We start from the raw sequence: 22,782 nt of genomic DNA on the forward strand, positions 1-22,782 counted from the left end.
TCTTTCTCTACTTCCTTAGGCGTGGTCTGCACTTTGCAAACACACTATTTTTGCACACTTTTAACAAATTAAGATGCAAACAAAAACAGTTTGAATAGATTCTATAGAATTCAGGCTTGTCCATAATGAGTTTCGGGGATTGAGTCTATATACTAGGGCTGCACGATATTGGAAAAAAATTACATTGTGTGTTCTTTTTTCGACGATATATATCAAAATATTAAACAATGCAGGGCCCATGATGTCACAAGCCCCGTCCCCACCAGCGCTCTGTCTCGCGTCCGGACCGATCAAGAGGTGAGTCAGCGCCGAGCGCTCAAAACCCGAGGAAACAGAAGACAACAGTAATCGGCGCTTTAATAAGGCATTTAAATGGCTTTTTAAACAGTAAATAAGAGCGTTTTATTTCTGGGATTAAAATCGTGAATTCAGCTGTAACTGGAAATATCTGTGCAAAACTGTGCTGGACTGAGGAGCACAGCTTTTGACACGTGCGTTTACAAACGCGTGCCCAACCATGTGGATAGAGGCCACCTCGTGTTTACCTCGTGTTTAGTCCTGCTATCCTGCTATTGATATTCTCAAATATTTTATTAAATTGCATTTAGTTTATGATCATTCTAAACATCTGGTAAATGATCATGCTGTTACATCAGTAAACAGTCAGAATCCGTGCCAAAGTGCAACCATAAAGAATTTTTTCCTTAAAAAAAAATCCTTCAAGATCATTTTAATGGGTTTTCCTTCAACACATCTCAATTAAAACCCCTCAATGATAGCCCCTCAATGACTCCTCTGTGGCACTGCTCCAAAGAGCTCTTTACACCACCTTTATTTTGGTCTATTCACTGGCAAGTATGGGCACAAGGCGTGATGAGAACAGGTGACAGACCCTGGCAGGACATTTGTTGATGTGGATCCTCCATCCAAACCCCGCCCCCCCAACCCTTGCTCACCTGATGAGCCCAGAAAGTAGCGCTCTAGGACTGAACCGAAGCCAGCTGGGTTGTCCCTCAGGTCACTGACTCTGAAGGGCTGCATCGAAACATCCTCATCATTTATCGGCCAGCTGGGGGAGTGAACACTGGCCCCACCATACCATGAGACGTTCACCATGGAGAAGCAGTCCTGGAAAAGTGAGAGAACACAGACAAATGCAGACAAACAGAAACAAAGAGGAGACATTTAGAAGGTGTTTGATGGTGTTGAAAAACATAGCTGCTGACTGTTAATTTCAAATGTACTTTATTAAAAAATTATATACAATCATCCATCCAATATGTAATACGTTTAACTGTTACATTTTTGTTGGAGAAAAATTATAAAATCAATTATAAATCCTTTGGCACAAATAACAGTATATTAACTGAGATCCAGTTTATCAACTCAACTCAAAAAATATTCCACAAATCATTAACTATTTACTTATTGATTTATACCCATATAAAAGGGGTTATTAGAACTGTACCCTGTAATGGTGGACCGACCAGTAGCCCACTGGAAATGTGTGTGTGTTAACACATGACAGAGAATTACTGAGGTACAGAATGTACAAAAAGAAGGGATTAAAACTTGAAACTTCCGAAACCACCCCAGGATTTATCCCTCGCAGTGCAAAGCAAGGTCTGGACACGTGGGAAAGGGAACCTAGTGTGAACTACCGCCTATTTCGAAATTACTCTTTTAAATACCATTTGCTGTTATGTGCACATTACGCAAGTTAATACTGTTTAGTGTTTTGCTGTAAACAACAAAAACTCACAACACATTTTTAAGGCAGTTACTTAACCAGCACACACACCCCAAGCATACCCCAAGCAACTTTTGTGAGGAAAGTTGTGTAGTTATATTTTTATAACATTTGGATACCAATATTTCTTTTTTAGATTTAGATTTTTTAGATTTTGAGCTTTATTACTTGAAATAAGACAAAAAAATACAGTTTGTTTAAATTATCGCTGAACACATGTTGTCTAAAAGCAGGGACGTCCAGTCTTATCCACAAAGGGCTGGTGTACCTGCAGGTTTTCATTTCAGCCAAGCACAAGCACATGTGGTCAATTGTTTAAAGACTGACCAACTGATTAATTAAATAGAATCAGGTTTACTGCTGGTTATTTTAGAATGAAAACCTTCAGCCACGCCGGCCTGCTGCTTACTGTACTTTGTAATTCTGGTGAAGCAAAAACGCTGCGTAAATATTTTGCTGGTTGTTGTTAGCCACTAGCATTCAGACATAACTGGCTCTCTCTTGCCTCAGAATACTGAGGCAGGGAGCATTTCTATCCACTTGAACATTTCAGACACAGCTTCAGTTTTGAGCAAACTGAAGAAGCAAACTTCATTCACAAATTTTTTCTAGACTGCTGAAAAATGCTTGAGCTATTTTTTTTCAGTTAACTTCAGTTAAAATGATATACAGCTCTGGAAAAATGAAGAGACCACTTCAGTTTCTGAATCAGTTTCTCTGATTTTGCAATTTATATATATATATTTATATATTTGAGTAAAATTAATTGCTATAATAAAATATGGGCAACAAGTTTATAGAATAGAAAACAAGTTCATATTCAAGTTTTAAGAGTTTAGAAATCAATATTTGGTGGAATAACCCTGGTTTTTAATCACAGTTTTCATACATCTTGGCATGTTTTCTTACATCAGTCTTACACACTGCTTTTGGATAACTTTATGCCACTCCTGGTGCAAAAATTCAAGCAGTTCAGCCTGATTTGATGTGCTCATTCATCTTCCTCTTGATTATATTCCAGATTATACTCATTTTAAGTGGTCTTTTTTGTGGTAAGTTTTTTTTTTCCAGGGCTGTAGGTGAAGGATGAACTCAATAAACTTTGAATTAGTATTATTATCAAGTTGATTATGCAAATAAAAAAACAAAGCAAATTTTAGCATGTTTTGAGTCAGCAGGAAACATTGTGGGAAATGGTATGTGGTACTATTGCCAAAATCACTGAGCTCTTTTCAGCTGTGGTCCTGGACTACACCATGCATACACTTCATACTTATTGTGCACTTTTTTTGTTCACATACCTCCCTTAGCTCTGAAAAGAGTTTGTTATTTAGTGGATTAGTTGGGTCAGGTGTGTTGGGAACAGCGGGAACACCTAAATGTGTTGGTTGGGCAAGCATAGTTAACAACTTGACAGGCCAGCATTTTTTCTGCCTGATATTACACACCTTAATCTTGAATATTTCTATTTATGCATTACATAAAAAGGTTTCATGTTTGATAGTAAATGTTACTACAAATTCTAATTGTAACTGTAACAAAATATATTTTATAAAAATGTAATGCAACTTTAAAAATATAATGAATAACTTCCCTAAACTTCATTTTAAGTATTTTCCTGAATACAAATCAAAACAGTTCATGTCCTTCAAACCTTTCGTTTTGCTATGGTTGTCTAGTTTTTATGTCTAGTTTCAAACCTGCAAATATTGGGTTGATTCCTGTTACTGATCTGGAATTATTAAGTGGAGTAGAGAGTGGACAGGCAGCTCCTCCAAGTGTCCTGTAGGCGATTTCAAAGCCCTTAAAGTTTCCAGAATGTGAATAACTTATTTTACTCCAGATAAAAAGTGTTCTGTATCACTTACACTTGTAGCCTATGTATGTTCCAAGGCCTGTAAAGGGGCTAAGGACCACTGCTCTGACATACAGTGCAGTATTCAAGTGAGTTTTATCATTTTTACAGCTAAATGGTAGGCTCCTCTCTCCAGCCCTGTGGGTTTTGGCTGATACTCTACCTTCAGCTCTACATGGCAGTGAACCGGGGTCCAGGTCATACTGTAGCACTCGGTCTCTGACTCGTCAGCTATTTCCAAAGATATCTTCACCTCGGCCACCGAGTCCCACGTGTAGCAGAACTCGGTCTTGTTGAGCCAGCACAGGTTGCGCACGAAGGGCACCTCCATGTCCGGGTTGCCCACGTTGCCCACGTCGATCTCCACGAAGGTCTTGTCCTCGCTCAGCGTCTGGATGAGCAGGGAGTGCGCCCTGCGCTCCCAGATCAGTCCACTGAAGCCCCCCTTCAGGATCCAGTTCTTGTTGGGCTGGTCGACCACTTGCCAGTAAATGATCCCGATGGTCATGACAAAGAAGATGGCCACGCCGAGACACGCGATAGCCCCTTTCCAGGTCTCGTTCATTTCCTTTAGCCCCGTGTCCCATGTTACCTCTGGGATGGGGCTGGGGTTCCTGGCGCGTGCGTGGGGCATGCTGCTGATTCTGCTCCTGCTGCCGCTTCTTCTCCTGCTGCTGTCCGTGTTGACTCTTGCGTTGTTTTTTCCTCTTTATCTTTGCTCGAGCAGATGCGTCAAAACGCAGAGATGCAGTGCGCGTCTGCAGCGGCTCGCGCGCGCCTCATCATGCCACTGAGAAAGAAGTTTGCGGGTCTTTTGCGCGCTCGCTCTCTACCCTTCCTTCACGCCCCCACAGAGCTGCTGTCTGTCATGCGCGCGCCTGATGAGTGGCGATGGCTGGCTGGCTGTGATGGTTGCTGTCCAGAGAGGAGAGAAAGCTCCAGATGAGAGAGAGAGAGAGAGAGAGAGAGAGAGAGAGAGAGAAAGGGGTGCCTGAGCGCGTGGTGCTCTAAGCAGTGCGCACTGAGCTCGAGCTCTGGAGCTGGTGGTCATTGGTCGCTGGAGAGTGAGCTGCCTCCTGGCACCAATGCCCGCCTGCCACCCGGCTCCTTTACGCGCTCATTTGCTTGCCCTGCACTTCTCGCTCGGCTCTGACGTAACGGCCCAGAGCGGCAGGGTTTTGGTGAAGGTGGAGGGAGATGAGGCTGGGGGTGCCTGGCGCTCTGGAAAACCCCCCGCCATAGTTTACAGATGACAAATGGTAGTTTTTTTAAAGGTGTCCTTCCGCCAAAATCCACTTTTTCTTGTTGTTGGTAAAATACTATAGGTCTCTCTTGTTGCGCACATGTCATGCTGCACATGAAACTGTTTCTCAAACTCCATTGTCTGCAGTAGCTAGTAAAAGAAAAGCCTCAGCAAAACAGAAAAGTCGATCAGCAGGGTTGCCAGGTCCTGCAAAAATATCCAGGCCAAATTCATCAGTCTAAAACCCACCCTTCAGAAGCTTAAACTAGCTCAAAATATATGTCTGTCACACGTTTGAAGCAAATGACAAAACAACAATGAGCATACGACTATGTATGAATATTCATGAGCAAGAGCAGATATCCTAGTCTTTCTTCAGAGACCTCTAATTTAGTCAACTAAAGCAGGGCTATACAGAAACACTGGTGCACTTTTCTTCACAAAAATGGCTCACAAGGCATTATTCATACTAGAGAGCACAACTAGACATTTTAAAAAGAAAAAAAAAAACGATGGAATAAGACCTTTAAAATCCGCTAACTGCTAAATGCGCACTCTCTCCACAACACGCTCATACTGTTCGCTTCAATATGCGCAGATCTTTTCACTTCACTACTTTCACTCACTCCGTACAATATCACAATCTTACAAACCTGGACTTCTCAGAGTCCGGAGGAATGAATGAATTCTGTGGATTCGCTAATTATTCCACCAGATGCACCCAATTCTGTGCGCAAGCATTAACGTCACTTACATCACTAAGTGAAGAGCTGAAGAGATTATGATTAAGTAATACAGCATTACAAAACAGTCGATCATGGGAAACTCTTCATACACAACACTTTCTGTGTTTTTCTTTATTTCATTATCTAATTTGTTTTCTACATTTACAATAATATTAAAGACATGAAAACAATTCATTAAGGGACACATATGGGTTTACGTAGTAAACTAAATTTTTGTCCTCCACAATTTCCCTGATCTAAACCCAACTGAGATGGTGATTTGGGATGAGCTGGAGCTTCACAGCCTGAAGGAAAAGCAGCATCTATTGTTTAGAACCTCCAGGAACTCCTTTAAGACACTGAGAAAAAAACGGAGTATGCAAATTTGTCATCAAAGCTAAATGTGATAATTAGATGAATCTATAGTATAAAATGTTTTCTGGTTTGTCCCACAATGCAATGCAAAACGGAAAGGGAGGTGCCACGCACGTCTGGAACAATATTAGTAAACATAGAGGACAAAGATGCAAAAGTTATAATTTGTATAAATTGTAATAAATTGCAGCAGGCGACTGAAGAAACGCTAATGTTTTACTGCAGTATTAGCAACATATACACAATGTAATACACTATTCTATTCATCATATTTATTATATTAATCATACATAAAGAAAAAAGGGAGAGACATACATTTATTTTTCTGCTATTATTTATTATGAGCCACTAAAAGCATGGACCTGGACAGTTGTATGGGGAAAGGGAGGGAAATAAATGAATAATAAATAAATAAAAAACAAAAAACAAAAAAAAACTGCTGGAAAACGCTTCATGTTTTATCACTTCATATTAATACAAAATGGGTTAGAATGCAAATATTTTGTGTTTTAACCTGCCAAACCCACACTATTTAGTATATTAATATATAGTTTATACACAGCCTAGGACTATCTGGAGGAGATAACAGATTTTGGCTCCATGCTTAAAACCAGGTGTGAGCTAAATGGGCACAGTAGAGGCAATTACTCCAACAAAAGCTAGATAAACACATTTTTAATGCGCTTGATTTAGGAAGAAACAGGTATCCTCATACTTCTGTCTATAATGTATATAATGATTGTACATGTAAAGTTCAGTACTGTGAAAAGGGTATTTGAGATACAAAATATTTGTATATTTGTCCTGTTAATTCTGCTTACTCAAACACTCAAATGAAGTTGTAGACCTGAGGAAGTCTTACACTGGCCACTGCTTTGGGTATATCTCCCTTAAATCGAGAACCCATGTGGTTAGATGATTTACGCAAATCTACTTAGAGGGGAGTTTCTCTGCTATTATTTATTGCGAGCCACTAAAAGCATGGAGCTGAGCAGGTGTATGGGACATGTCCAAGAAAGCAGCACCATTCTGTTCAGGTGGGGAAAAAAGCAGTGGTGTCACGAGTGTCTGGAGATTGATAGCATAAGATCTCCAGATGGTATCTATGGAATTTGGTCTGTCAACATCTATTGAGCTTAATGTAGCTATTTTTATCCCATTGTAAATTATATGCTATAAATTGTAAGATGCATAAAAAAGCTGAAGATAGCTGAAAGGTGAATTATATATTGAATGTTTTATGTTAATAGGTCTGCTACTGGAATTAGTTTAACTTTAGTGAAAACATCAGTGTAAACAAGTAAAAAAAAAAACACAAAAAGAGCACAGAGTAGGAGGTGGGGTGAAGCTGAAAGCATCTTAAGAAAATTATTTAATATAAAAATGGGTTTAGTGTGTTTGCCCTTATTGGTAAATGGAAGTATGTGGAGTAAAAACAGGGCAGGTCACTTGATAAGGCAGTGAGACTGTAAAAACCTTTTCATCTCAGCTATCTAACGATCAGCTGTCCACTGACCAAGTGCTTCACTTTATGATGTTAAAGTTAAAGTTGTCCTTTTGTGTGTGTGTGTGTGTGTGTGTGTGTGGCTCAGTTTGTCTGTACTGTAGTTGCAATGTTACACTGCTCTGTTATTTTAAAGCTAACTAGCGTTAGCAATGTAGCCAGGCACCCACAATTGTTTATCTAGAAATGTTACTCCTACATAAAACTGTCAAAACTATGGACTAAATGTTACCAGATAACAGAATCTATTATAATGTAATGTACTTAATAATTTATTTTGGTAATACTATGCTTACTAGCTTAAGGAAGTTGCTCCTCACCAAAACCAATAAATGTCAAGTTGAAGTTCATTAATACACTCTACTCAAATAATGGAAGAAAACAACACTTTTAAAGTAACCTTTCACACTTTTCATTAGTTAGTATAACTTATTACTTACAATGATGATTTCTTTGATTTTACCAACTTGAAAACCTGAATATAATCAAGAGAAAGATGGATTATCACAAGCAATCAAACCAAGCTAAACCGCTTGAATTTTACACCAGGAGTGGCATAAAGTTATCCAGTAGTGTGTAAGACTGGTGGAGGAGAACATGCCAAAATGCATGAAAACTGTGATTAAAAACCAGGATTCTTTTACCAAATATTGATTTCTGAACTCTTAAAACTTTATAAATATAAACTTTCTTTGCATTATTTGAGGTCTGAAAGCTCTGCATCTTTTGTGTTATTTCAGCCATTTCTCATTTTTAACATTAAATGCTCTAAAAGACAATATTTTTATTTGGAATTTCGAAAAAATTATGTCCATAGTTTGTAGAATAATGTTAATTTTACTCAAATATATGCCTATAAATAGTAAAATCAGAGAAACTGATTTGGCTGCCGTTTTATTGGACATTTCAACTAACCATACATCATATAAGTTGCTGTAGCTAAAAATAACGAAAAATGTTTTTTTCAAAATCAGGGTACTGTGATTCACAGAAGAAATGTTTTTACTGTTGTATTCACATTTTACTGAATTTTGAGTTCTAAATTTTGTGGATCTACAAAACAAAATGCTGTGTACAGGTTTTAGAGCAATAATCTGTTTATACTCCGTAATACTGCAAAAAAATGGTTACATTGTAGGAAATCATATGGGAGAATTGGAAGCCAACATTATAAACTCCACTGCTCCAAGCTGGTTTCATTCACTATTTTTTAAGAGTGCACACATGACTAAGTGTGTTCAGAGGTCAGTATGTGAAAATCTACGTGGGTAAGTCAAAATCAACACCTTCACTGCAGACATGGTCCAGTGTCAAAGTTGTGCTGGGGCCATGTCCAGTGACCAGGTGTCAATTTACATGTCAACTATATGACTCCATCGGGCAGTAGCCTGCTATAAATAAAAGTTTGACTGATTGTTGGCATGCCCTACTTTCCATAGCATGGAGCACTGTGTTAGAAAAACACTGGGATATGCCTCGTATTAGGGCGAGACTCCAGTTAATGCCAGGTGACTAAACACATCTGAAGAAAGCACGGATAAACTGGATTTTCACACAGAGCTCATAATGTGTAAATTCATGTACAGGTGACAGGTTACAATCCACTACACTGCAGCATATGCATTTCATCTACACTAAAGACACGATGACCATCCTGAACAAACTGTTACAACAACTTTGGTCAATGTCAAGTTAGAACCAATATGGCTTAACTAATGTTATGAATAGCCACATTTTATCTTCTCATACTGGAAATCTGCATGATGTGGACCACCTTCAATTCCATGGCTGCAGACTCTTTTCATACATATTTATGTAAAATGATAGCCCAATCAGTGCAATATGGGAAAATTGGAATGGCACAGATCTACCTTGAGGGAATATAAAATACTGTTTGACAAAAGTAATAAAAAACTGCAGAGCTTTACAAGCAAAAATATTCATTTTAACTGAAGAAGTTTTCCATCTTCCCGTCTGGATCCTCAATTTACAATTTCCCTTTCCTTTTGGACATTTAATACAGGCCTAGTCGGGAAAGTTTCCATAGCTTTTCTTCTCGCTCTCCAGCTGCTGCCTTAGCCATGACTCCATCCAAAGCGAGAGAGACTTTTTTCATAGATATATTTTGTCTTGTTTTACAAAATCCAAACATTGTATCCTGTTATTGATATGTAAAAACATACTATACAGGGATGACATAATGTGAATGTATTCCCTCATCTTTAAGAAATGTGAATGGTAAGACAATAAGGCCGTCTGGGAGTTTTGGCAATTAGGATTTATTACTTTACCAGCTATGAGTGTCACAAGTGGGTAGAGCCCACATATAAGCCCATATGCCAGTAAAAATAGTGGTACCTTTATACCCTGAAACCCTGTATGTGGGTCTATAAGACATTTCCTTAACAAATACATACTAAACTTCTTACATGTAATTTATAAGCATATGTGTTTAATGTATTACTGAACAAATTACAGTAGTTCTTGATGAATCAGTAATTACTGCATATTAGGTCCTACAATAAGAAATCAAACAATTGTAGTGTTTAAAACATTGAAAATGGACAATTTGTCGTTTAAAATATTTTGATAGAACTGCAGCAAGTATCTTCAAACCAGCAACTGTACAGGAGAGAGATAAAAACTTCTAAACTTTTAATGGAAGACAATGTAAAAATAGTAATTTTGACGAGTTTCTATTGTTCATCAAAAAAAATTGGCACAGTGTGAGGGAACATTAGTGTGTTCAAATTAAGTAACTCAAAATTGACAAAAATGGAGATATTTTTCCCCTTGTTTTGTGCATTCTTGTTCTATGATAAAAAAGCTCAGAGGTGTTCCCAATGACAAAGGAGTACTGATCCAACACAACATATTAAAACTGAACTCAGTTAGTAAAAAAACATGAATCTATCAAAATGATTAAAAATGAAACTGATTATGTGTAAAACACACTGACATGCCTAAAGTCACAGGACACCAATATGTAAACTAATTATTATGTTACCCAAGCGGGTGTCTTGGGAACACAGACACCTGTATAAGTTTTAAGGTGTTATCTTGTGAGTAAGGTTGAACACTGGCCACTGTGCTCATGACAAGGCAACGCAAATGATCCGAGTTGGAGAGAGGCCTGGAAGTGGGTGACAGATGGATGGGATATTTCATTCCTGAATCCACAGTATCACGCGTGTACTGGGAATATGTCATAGATCCACCACAAAACACCAGTAAATAAGTGTCAAACCAGCTGTGTTAACCTCTTTATAAAGTCTTTATAGCTAACTGTAGAAGGCATTACCCACAATGAACAGTGAAGTGGGTGGTAATTAATGTGAGTGACTGTGTCTGTCTGGAAATGTCTGTGTGAATAGACAAGTCTTTGTCTCTGAAATCACATCTGAATTTAGTGCAGGAGGCCCCACACATATATCCTGCAGGTCAGTGCAGTGTACTTTAGCTTCCATGGGACATGGCAAAAGTCATGGGACATATTTCTATATTACTAGTTCGAAAAATGTACATTGATTGATTGAATGTCTTTATTGTCATTGTATTAATGATTGCATTAAATTAACTGAAGTGCAAAGTGCAAGTACAATGAACTCTGAGACACTGGGTGAATAACCATGAAAAATAAAATACATAGGGAAGATGGCGCATTTCTGCTGAGATCTGAAAGTGATAGTGGGAGCATGTTCTAGTGACGGAGGAAATTATCAATTAAGCTATCTGACATTTCATTCAGTGGCATTAGGGGACAGCACTGCTCACAAACAAACTGCTCAGTCAAATCTATAAATGGAAGAGTTGGACAACAGTGTGAGAGCAGACCTTTAGTTGAAGGTTGAGTGGGGTCGAGTTGCATGTGTACATCTTCTCCAGCCCATTCGAGCCCACCCCTTTGCAAAACATTGGCACCCGGTCAGGAGGCTCATGCTCTTTGATTCCACAGCAGGGAGCTGGTCCAACCTCCTCCTGGCATATGAGACCATATGTACTGCCTACTTCACCATCGTTCATCCAGACCAGGATCATTCAATCCTGCAACAGGAAGACAACAGTCTAGCACCTCTTGGTGGGTGTTTTCTTTGCTCAAATATAGCTGGTCCAGCGCATCTGTTAATTGGTGGTTAAGTATGTGGGACTGCAGCAGAATTGGAGTGAAAATCCCCAATCTGGGTTCATTGCCTTAGTTACAATGCCACTGCAATGCCATTGAAGCTGGACTAATATGACTGTAATGCCCCCCTAGAAATATAAGAAGAACATAATGTTTGGTCATTTAGCAATTTACTATACAACACTGGTTAAAGCAAGTCACATTTGCAAAACACAACTGAACATCATTCAAACAAGTTCATACAACTACCTACAGCTAATGCAAAAACAGCCCAATCCAACTCCAGACTACCAACATGTGGATCATTATCATGTTGATTTTCATTATCACCTCAGGAATTATATAGGTCTTCATTTAATCAAAATATTGTATGTGTAATCTTTTATTTTAATTGCATCTTAATTTTTATTTATTTCCTTTTTGGGAACTTTTTTTTTAGGACTCACTATGAATTCAAAGACAAGGACACTACTGAGCAAACACACACCTTGGAAAGTGAGCACATGTGCCTTGAACAGTGGGCAGCCTGAGGTGGTGGGCAGTCTTTAATGTGGCACCCAGGGGGCAGAGAGGGTTGGGAACCTTGCTTAAACCTTGACCCAGTGGTGGCAGCTTGGGTTGGGTTTTGAACACACAACCCTGTCATCAACAAACAAGCAAGCTGCCACCACCACTCTAACAACTATTGCAAGTAAATTCCACGAGCTGATAGCTGCATCTTAAGCTGACATTCTGAAGGTGAAACATGAAAAAAGTGAAACATTTCCTGCCCTGCTCCTCATCCCTGAGATTTTTATACTCAGCAGATTAAGTTCGAATTCAGCAATCTTCACAACCAAGCTGAGACATTTACAATCCAATTTATCATGCATTCTTTATTCCAGCACCCTAGCTTGATTTTATCTCCTCTCAAACATACAAGTATATCCTATAATTATATCCTATAATATGTATAAAATGCAATAATCTAAATTATTTTTAACTATATCATATGCTCTGTATTTAAAACCAAATCTGGATTTTATGGCTTAAGTTTCACTCATGGTGATATATGATCAAATATTTGAAATTTAATTTCAGTTTCAAAATAGCATTAAAAAAAAACTGTCAAACGCAGAACAGACCAATCCAGGCCTATTTGATTTCTCTGTAACTGTCTTCAGATAAGTGAATGCGTTTATACTGGTAATTGGGTTCCCTTTACTAAAATGACCACAGTTGGATTTCCTGGGTCTGGACCTAAAGAGAAATAATATATTTTTTCATTTTAGTTCTATATAGTATTACTTGATTATGTATTAGGCTTTAAATCTAAAGATTCAGAGAAAAAAACAGGATTAAAGCCAATAGTAACCGGTAGTTTCCATTACATACATTTGATAATATTCAATAAACATTCTGAACCCTGTTAAAATTTGAGTTTCATGTGTCTTATTACTAGTCTTGTAATATCCTAAAGCGATTTGCCAGGGGGTTTCCCACAATGCCAAGTGGGGTAAAATTACTGGCCACATATGCCCTCACACTTTTATAAAACTGCAAAGAAAAGCGCATTAACTTATTATGCTCTGTGACTTTTATCACACCCTTAGGATTGATACTAAAAATACATGCAAATCAATGCAAAGTAGCTTGCGAGTTGTTATAGCTGAGTTATAACAGTGAGGGAAAAAAAGCCAGGAACCACAAGTTTAAGAGGTTAGTGCACATGATACTTGCTATGTGTAACCATGTATATGTGTTCTGTGTGTTTAATAAAACGCACAAAACACATATATGTAGGAAATTATAGGGAAATATTTGGAAATTCTTGGTACATAAAATGACAAAAAGAAAAAAGTAAAATACAGTATTAAACATTTATTTAAAAACAAAATAGAGTTCAAATGTTTGTCTGTCTCATAAGAGGTGACAGTATGATGGTGGCAAAGAGCCCTTGTCAGCTACATGATAGGGCAACTGGAGAGAAATGACTGAAGCCAAGCAAGAACAGAGCCAAACAGATCTACAATAATCACAGTGTGTGTGTTTCCCTCTCATAGATATCTTCAAAATGTCTGTCATCATAACCAGATCTTGGCCTATAAACAAACATGATGAAACAAAATCTTTAGCCATTTTAGTCATGTAGGCTCACATATTACTTTGTTCAAACTGAAAGCAGAAGCATTTCTGAGTGGAGAAGGGATAAAATATCGTGTTTAATGTTACCACTGTGCTGAAACGACCATCCCAGCTAAGCCTAATATATATTCATTCTAAAAACTGGGGTGTCGGGTCGCTTTTCGCAGAGTTCTTCTGTCCACGCCACACGTCTTTAAGTAATTACATCACACGTACAGCCTCTAAAAGAGGATCTGGTTCAGTTTTACTGAATGTGAGCGGCTGGTGGAGCAATGGAGACTTCAAAAGGGGAAACTCAGAGCTCAATAGCTCATTCACTCATAGTAAAAACAAAGTGTGTAGTTGAAGTGAAGTTTCTGACTGAGCGCGCTCTCTCTCTCTTTGACTGAACATAACCTGGAATCAGATTGATCCGCTATGAAAGGAGACCACATCACACCCGCCCAGTTTAAAATGATTCTTCCACATGCTCGGTGCACAATTACCCATTCTCACCAGAGAGGGCCCTGAATTCCATAACTTACAGACATCAGCATTTTATAAAACTTTACAATATCCTTCTGAGACTTAGCTATTCATTTTTGTCCACTGTTTCAGACATATTGTAGGGGGGGGGGGGCTATAAGAAAAGTGTTTATATGCAGGTTTGTGGCCATCTTTGCAACATGGCTGTGCAGTTATTTCTACTCTACTCAGTCTTCTATCTTTTTGAATGGGGAGAGACAAAATATCATGAAGAATTCGTAGCATTTGACTCAATAATGCACAAAAAACATGATTTTCATTTCTCATCTACACAGACCCTCTTCCACTCACAGGACAACTATCAAGCTGATTGGCTCTTTTTGTCACAGGGTGGGATTTTATACATGTCACATCTTAGCCCTGTCTCATGTCTCTGTGTGTGTCCCACCTGACCTGTGCCCCTGTGTTCTGTCTCAGTACCTTTCCATGTGTGTCTCATTTGTAGCTCCGCCCCTTCCCCAGGTGTTTCCAATTCTAGTGTGTTTTATGTTACTATAAATAGCCCTCCTCTGCCACCTTGTCCTCTGTCGTCTTTGCACCTTCCCATGTCGTTTTGTCTCTCAGCGTTTCTCTGTGTTTTCATATCCCGTTTCCTAGTTTTCCTCGTTTTACTTCTAGCTCCTTGTTTATTTTGCTTCTTTTCTCCCTTGCCCAGTTTAGTTAATCCTGTCTTGTTTTAGTTCCTTGTTTGTTAGTATTTGGTTTATTTTATTATTTGGTTATCCTTGTTCTGTTTAGTTATTTTAGTCTTGTTTCAGTTACTCGTTTGTTTCTTTAGTCTCCCTGTTTTGTTATCGTTAACCCCTTATTTGTTTTGGTTATTGGTTATTTGTTTATCTTTGTTTCATGTTACTTGTTCCTTGTTCTCTTGTTATTTATTTATTAAATTATTATTTATTTTCACCCTACCTGCACTTGTGTCCGCCTCCTCGTCTCCCTGCCTGGGTCATCCGTGACAATCCATAAACAGGATTGTCCTTAACGAGAAATCAAATTTATATTGCAGTCAGTGGCTGGTCTTCACGTTAATGCTGTCTCTGCTTTAAGTCAAGCACCATTTATGTGACCTGTTTCAATCCTACTAGACTGTCATCAGGATATTATGAGTTGTCTGAAAAGGGCTCAGTTGTTGGAAGTGGACAACCAAAGCACAGGGACTTTATTTTGAAAATAGCAGCCATCGCAACTTTCAAAATTTGTAACAAGTAGGATAAGTAATCAATTTTTGGCAAAAATTATGTTTCTGTTACTAATAATCAACTTATTTTTTTTAAAATAAAAAGATTTCAGAAATGTGCAATAAATGCAACCTTTTTATACAACAGCATACTTGGACTAGAGGTATAGGGCTGAGTGAGGCATAACAATTTTATTCAAGGAAGACTTTTAGTTTTTAGATTTGTTTCCTAAATGAAATCTAAATAATTTTTTCTGGGTCTCAAGTGGATATTTGGTATGCTATTAATGTTATTAATATGATCACTAACTGAATAAGATCAGCACAGTTAGACAGATTACTATCTGAGCATTCTGACAGCCCCGCCTGCACAGTGTCTGCCTGTCACATGACTGCAGTCACAGGCTGGAAAAGCTATCCTGCCCACTGAGACCTTGGATGAATTGAGGCCCTGACAAGTGTTCCTTTCAGGAGACAGTTTGTCATTTTTACACCCACTGCAACACCAGATTAAATGTTGGGTCAGATGTGCTGACCATGTCCCAGCATGTGCTGCTGTGTGGTGCTGGTGCTGAAAGGGGCAAGGTTTCCCTCTGCTGTTCCCTCTGAACTGGTCTCATGAGTTTACTGGAAGAGGATTGATTTATATAATAAACAAGAGTCTCTGTGGTGGACCCCCCAGACCTCTGCAGTTATATGAGAAATGTATTTGTAAAGTATCAAATGGAAATGGGAAAATTTGAGTTCTAATGATTTATGATTATCAGTCTTTGAAATAATTTGTTTCTCAAAGACTCATTTTTGTACTATAATATAACTATAATTTATTATGTACTAGGTTTTTGTGATGTGTCTTTATATATATATATATATATATATATATATATATATATATATATATGTCAATAGAACATCACATTCATATTTCTATTTTGGTGTAATTATAATGTATTTAATGTAACATTAGATTATGCTTTATTAATTCTACAAATTAGTGGGACAATACAATAATTATTTAAAAAGCTGTTCTCAAATATGTATGTATATTGAATTTTAAGAATATATATATTGAAGGCTAAGTCTGCTATTATGAAATGTGTTCTTCTTTTCAGAAGTTGAAAAATTATTCACACGTCAAAATAAAGGTTTCAGACCCGCTTCAGTTACAAATAAAAAATACTTATTACTGGCACAGAATACATGTTCTTTTAACTGAAGGTAAAGTACAAATGAATGATTACTAAATTATTAAAGTATGTTTTTGTCTTTCTTGTTCCCAGCACATTTGATTCAACTAATCACACTTATTAAAGCAGCAGTCCTTAAAAAAAAAAAATAATAAAATAAAATATTTTTTATATAATGACCCTGTCACAATAGCATTCAATAAAAAGGGTGAAAATTGCACTGTGAGTCTAATTCTCAGGGCATTATCTCATCAATTTTAAGACGTCTCAAAAAACTTTCAGACTTAAGAAACAATATATTAGACTGTTAAAATCCTAAAGATGAAGACATATTACTGTGGACTTTTTTTTTATAAAGACCCTGTGATAATATAATTCAATATAATAAAAAAGGTCAAATGTCTTTTAGGTGGTATTGTGAGTGTGGACTAAAATGTTTAAAAAACTAATAGAGAATAGATAAGACTTGATAAGGCTTTTATTTTGGAATGCGTCACCCGGCCAACACTTCCTGTAGTCATTGGGGACGCTACGGAGGACCTTGAGCACGTTTGTTGTTACCAGCTGAATTTACTTGATTTAACTTACCGCTCCTGCAGCAGCTTTACAGAGGCGGGTTACAGATATGGCCAGACGATTAATGTAGGTGCTGTTTTCTCATGTCTGTTTATGTCAGATAGGTTTTAATATCCTGCAGTGCAGTTTAAAGCCCCTGTTTCTCTCTAGCTAGTGCAGTTAGCCTGCTAACAGGCAGGTCTGTTCAGTTCTCTTCACTACCAGCCTGATGGTCTGACTACTAGCTTAGCGTTAATTTCTTATCACCAATAAAACTGCGTCTATGTTGTTTTAGTTCACGTAATGTGGAGGTAAACCTTCGTCCACTGGCAGTGCTCGTCCAGTGCTGTAGCTAGCAGGCTAATTTAGCTTACAAGTAGTGATTATGATACTGATGGTCTGTCTCTAAATGTAACACATTATTATACAAAAATATTATTAAATTATTAAACCATGCTTACACCTTCCTTGATCCCAGTACACAGGATTTAACGATCAGCTAGCTAATTAAGTTATTCCCAAGTTAAAGAAAATGTGTAGCAGAATTAAAACAAACTTTACAGGGCTCGTCCCCTGACAGGGTCAGAATCAGGGCTAAACACCATATAATAAAGTGGATAATAATTACATTACAATATACAGTTACAGGTTTGGACACGCCTTCTCATTCAGTGTTTTCCTTTATTTCTTTATCTAATTCATTGTCTACATTGTAGCTTTATTTATATATTTTTAGTTTAACCTTTATTTATCCAGGTAGTTTCTATTCTTTATTTAGCTCCTATTATATTTGTGTAATCTGCTCTTATGTTGTAACAGTTACAATGATGTCCAAATGTCCTGATAAAAGGACTTATCGACCATTTTTTAATGAATTTTATAAAAAGTTAGTTTCCATGATAAGTTGGTACTTTGGATATAGTAAAAAAAATAAATAAATAAAAAATAGAGAGAAGGATAAAAACAAGGGACCGATGATGTTTAATCAGTATGTGTGACACCACCCTAACAATCTTCTTGGTGTACGGTCCTAAAACTATATTCTCCTAACATGTTTCAGATTGCAAGTCATAAGTCATAAGCCTACTGCTGTAAATGTGTGTGTGTGTGTGTGTATAATCAGAAAAGTGTATAATGTGATTTATCGCAAAATTAATAATGTATATTTCCATGTTATCAAGGCTTAAAAAGTTGTAATAATAGAAAAAAAATCGCATTGTTGTCATACCTGTGGGTTTTTCCTTCATGTCACCTGTCATTATTATTCTGTTTTATGCAGCTATCCTATTTACCAGCTGGGAAACCCGCAGCTGAGAATATTCCGGCCCACTGTCAGCATGACCCTCGTCAGACCGGGCAAAGAACAGCCATCTGATACAGTGCAGTTTCGCATCCCTATGCAGTAAGTATTTCGTATAGATAGGACGATCACTCGGCTGTGTTATGTTGCAGCAACTCACAAAATATGAATCATATTGACACGTGCCCAGCTCTTAGGATCTGCTGAACTATTGGTTGATTGCATATTTGTGCTAAAAAAAATCTACAGATAATTTGAACATATGATTCATATTTTGTGAGTTGCTGCTGTGTTGTTTGAGGTCATAGCACGCTGCAATTCCTCATTTAACCACTAGATGGCAATACAGACCCACTCTGCTAGAAAGGAAACATCTGTAGGACAGAGTCCTTCAGTGTAAAAAAAACAGTATATGATATATTGGCCAAGAAGTGTAGCCCACCTTGACTGCAGGATGACTGCATAAAACTAGACTATTTTACCTAAGCTCACAGCTTTTTATAATGACTAGGAATAATATATATCATGGAAGAGGCAGAGCAAAGACTTTTTTTTGATAGATTTTTTTTTAGATTTTTTTTATTTAGTTAATTTTCAGCAAGTCTAAATTAAAGCACAGACTGGAACAAACTTCACACAACTACTTAAAACTTAAAAACTTGAATTATTGACTACCATCAACTGGTTTCTGTGGTGTTGTGTAGTTTAATATTCATTGTGACCACTAGGGGGAAGCCAAATCTCAGTAATGGGATTTGTGTTTTCCAGTGTGTGAGTAACTGGGTGGTAGTGGTAGGTGGTCATTTCAAAACAAGCCTCAGGATGCTTGAGATCATAGGTCTCAAACATAGAGGAAGAAGATATAAGGCCAAGTATAGTATACCAAAAGTAGCATTGGTGTACAGCATGCACACATGATGTTTTCCAACAATTAAGCATTTTAAAAATTAGAATTATGCCTTTTGTCTTATTTTAGCCCAAGCAGGGACCTTTGTCATTTTTTTTTTAATTCTGTCACGTTCTGATTATGCCTGTTCTCTGCACATTTTAGATGTGTGTGTGAGTGAGTGTGTATCTGTGTGTGTATGTACAAAGCATGTCTTTCCTGACTGGAGATTAGAAGGATTAGAGCATTTGTTGTGGATTATCTGTGGGCAACCTAAAGTGCAACATTTTCAGGTAACTCTTAATAGCATAACAACTGAAAAAAACAACAAATAGAAATATAGATGATAAATCCCGCTGATCAGAAAGAAGTGGGCAGTGAGTGTGGGTGTCTTTAAAACTCTAAGACAGTTAGACAGAACTGACTGAGGCATGCTGCTTATCATTCAGTCTTGTTTACATCTCACCATTCTGACCACCTTCCAAGTCAACAACGCACGGCCTGCCGATGACGTTTTTTCGCCATCGGTTGCGTCCAAACATTTGCTGTTTAGTTGCGGCGCTGTAATATGAAACAGGCAGTCAAACTGTAAATGAGGGGTCTAGTAGTGGAGCTCACATGTGAAGAGGACAAAGTCTGCTTTGTTTTCAGTTAAACCTGAGGGTGTACATCTTACGCCGTGACGCTGGAGCGCCACATCTTACTTATTATTCTGTCGGAAAGCAGTCCAAACCGCACAAGCTTGTAATCCTGCTGTGTGTTAGCACTTGCGTAAGCACGGAGGGGGGAAGTTTTTTACCTTCAAGGAGTTCAGTGTTTTGTTTTCTCTGTCTTTTGTGATCTTGAGCGTATCAGTCCACACTAGACATCCTCGCCACCTGTAGCACAGTGCTGGAGCCATCTGGCTCGGGATTCAGCATAATGCAAAGGTTCTTAACTGGGCCAAAAGTCTTTGAGACCTCAAAACGAGGCTGAATGCAGTCTGTCGTCATGCATTAAAAGTGGAAGGAGTCAGATAAATGTTTTCTAGGAACTGCTCCGCACCACCCCGCCAGTTATCTGTGTAACCATAGGCCTCCTCACCACATCATTATACCGCCTTTATCTCTTTCGGGTACAGCCCGCTGCAGCAGCTGTGGGGCTGATGTCAATCTTTCGTCCAATTCACGCAATCTGCTTCGTTTTTTTTGTTGTGTAAATGTACCTAATGTGTTTTTTATTTATTTTTTATTTTTTTATTCCTATCCAGTTTGTTCCGATGTGCAGGACTGCTGCAGTCGTTTTATCTGAATCTTTCATCTGAATCTGGAGTGTTCTCATCTATCATTCATCTCCCTGTTTTTTAGCCCTCTGTGATGAATCACCTACTTAAAAGACTTAAAAAGAAGCAGGATATGTGTGCGTGTGGGTCTGTGTGGGTGAGGGAGAGAGAGAGAGAGAGAGAGAGAGAGAGCGAGGGAGGGAGGGAGAGAGAGAGAGAGAGGGAGGGAGGGAGGGAGGGAGAGAAGGACGAGCTGTGTTTAGAGATGAGCGTCTGTGTTGTTTTGAATACCTTTTATGTGTGAAGGGTGGGGTCCTTCTGAAACTGGGAACAGGGAGAGAAGTTTGAACAACAGGGAGCAGGCCTGGGAGCTCAGCGAGGGCAGCACATGAAAAGATAAGCCGCACTGACCTCCAGGGAGCTGTTTAGATCTGTGCCTAATAGCCTAGTAGCTCATTGCACCAGGATATCACTGCCTACTGCCCTGCAGTGTTGTCATTAGTGATTTACTGAGCTGATGTACCAGATCAGTTTAGGCAGTGATACTTACTAACCTTACTAATGGATCTGATATCAATCAGATGTTACAGATCAGGGTAAATTCTGATTAGTCATAGTGATTAAATAAATTACTAACAAAAGATTAAATTGGTTAGATACATAGTAGGATAAATATACAGAGCTTTATAACCCATAAATTATTAATTTTTAAAAGTGACTATTTATTTAAACCTCATATATATAGCTATATACAGCATTTTAATGTTATTATTGTTTTCAGAAAAGTGTTAAAACACACACAAATGTTCTAAACACACACATCATCTGTTTTAGTGAAGAGGAAAAATACTCATAAATATCAGGAATACCACTAATTATGTGTTTGTTGGTTTCAGTTTCACAGAATTTGACATTCAATATAAAACAATGTACAACAGAGTGCATAACTCAGTTTGCTCCTGTCTCTTTAACACACGTTCACTCCCTACAACTCAAGTGAAGAATTATTCCAATGCTGTAAAATAAATCCATAAATGAGACCAGTTCTGCTGCTGTTAAAATCTACATAGAACTCAACTACGCTACAAAAAAAATATTTTACAAAAATACATTTATGCAAAAAGGAAATATCGATATTTGATGCCACATATTGATAATGTGTTGCAAACAAAAACAATACAGTATATTTCTGTATGTATATTTTGTCCCACACCTAATATACACACACTAAAATGTCTAATTTGTTTTTTTTTGTATATTTTTAACATTTCTAAAAATGTAATTAATTATTTATAAATAACCCCGCTTTTAATAAAATAGCTATTTGTTCACTGCTAAACATCATAATTACACTATGGTTGCGTGTTTCCACGGAGATCCACGTAAACACAACAGCAAGTGGAAATGGAGGAGCTACTGAACACGATGTCATGTGACCGAGAAAGCAAAGAAATGTTTTTTTTTTTTTTTTTTTTTTTTATTGCAGTCCGTATGCAGGAGTTTTATCACTAAGTAGAAGTGTGAAATATTTTTCGAAGATGTACCCGTGAAAAACGAATCCCGTTTGGATAGGGTTTTTGGTCAAGATCATTGTAAAATTAGAGCTGTGCAATTTCATACCTGCACTGACCGGGGAAAACCATACCACACAGACAGTGACTGGAGTAGGCATCGAACCCATAACAACCTTGTCACCACTGTGCTGCTATATACACTTAGTTTTCCAGGTCTTTATTTAAGTTTAGTTATTAAGAAACTTTGGTTCAAAAATGGAAAAGGAGTTTTGTAAGGTTTTGATGTGTGATGTGTGTGTGTGTGTATGTATGTGTATATATATATATATATGTGTGTGTATATGTATGTAGGTAGGTGGAATACAAGATCAGTTCATCAAGCGATTCCCTAAGCTCAGAATCACAATACTTATCGGAAGAGAGTGAGAGGGGGAAATTGATGCCTCCCTAGTTGCCATCGGCGTTCTCTTATGTGGTGCACTTTCAGTGAAACAGAATAGCATCAAAGACCTCCTGTAAAGTCGCACATATCACATCGAACTAACCATGCTTCATTTCTCCTGCTGTCATGTATTCTCTGTGCTCTGTGAAGCATAGCTACAAAGCAAATGGCGTGGTGCCCCCATGAGAGGTACCATTTCAGAACTTAATGATTACTGCTGCTGCCCACGTTTTACA

The 22,782-nt window shown here is 37.9% G+C and overlaps 2 protein-coding genes across 2 annotated transcripts in view; one reads left to right on the plus strand and one right to left on the minus strand.

Annotated features, from left to right (window-relative positions):
- si:ch211-236l14.4 (SITS-binding protein) overlaps window positions 1–4,725 on the minus strand; it is a 38,209-nt gene extending 33,484 nt beyond the window's left edge. The window contains exons 1-2 of the mRNA XM_007228066.4: window positions 3,769–4,725; window positions 957–1,128 (exon numbers count right to left, since the gene is read on the minus strand). Coding sequence (XP_007228128.3) covers window positions 957–1,128; window positions 3,769–4,239 — 643 coding nt within the window. The 5' untranslated portion in view covers window positions 4,240–4,725. The remainder of the gene's footprint in view (window positions 1–956; window positions 1,129–3,768) is intronic.
- Window positions 4,726–17,091: 12,366 nt separating this feature from the next.
- mrpl23 (mitochondrial ribosomal protein L23) overlaps window positions 17,092–22,782 on the plus strand; it is a 33,449-nt gene continuing 27,758 nt past the window's right edge. The window contains exons 1-2 of the mRNA XM_049474710.1: window positions 17,092–17,230; window positions 18,423–18,545. Of these exons, the coding sequence (XP_049330667.1) occupies window positions 17,214–17,230; window positions 18,423–18,545 (140 nt within the window). The 5' untranslated portion in view covers window positions 17,092–17,213. The remainder of the gene's footprint in view (window positions 17,231–18,422; window positions 18,546–22,782) is intronic.

Source organism: Astyanax mexicanus, chromosome 2 (assembly GCF_023375975.1).
Source record: "Astyanax mexicanus isolate ESR-SI-001 chromosome 2, AstMex3_surface, whole genome shotgun sequence".
Classification (NCBI taxonomy): Eukaryota; Metazoa; Chordata; class Actinopteri; order Characiformes; family Acestrorhamphidae; genus Astyanax; species Astyanax mexicanus.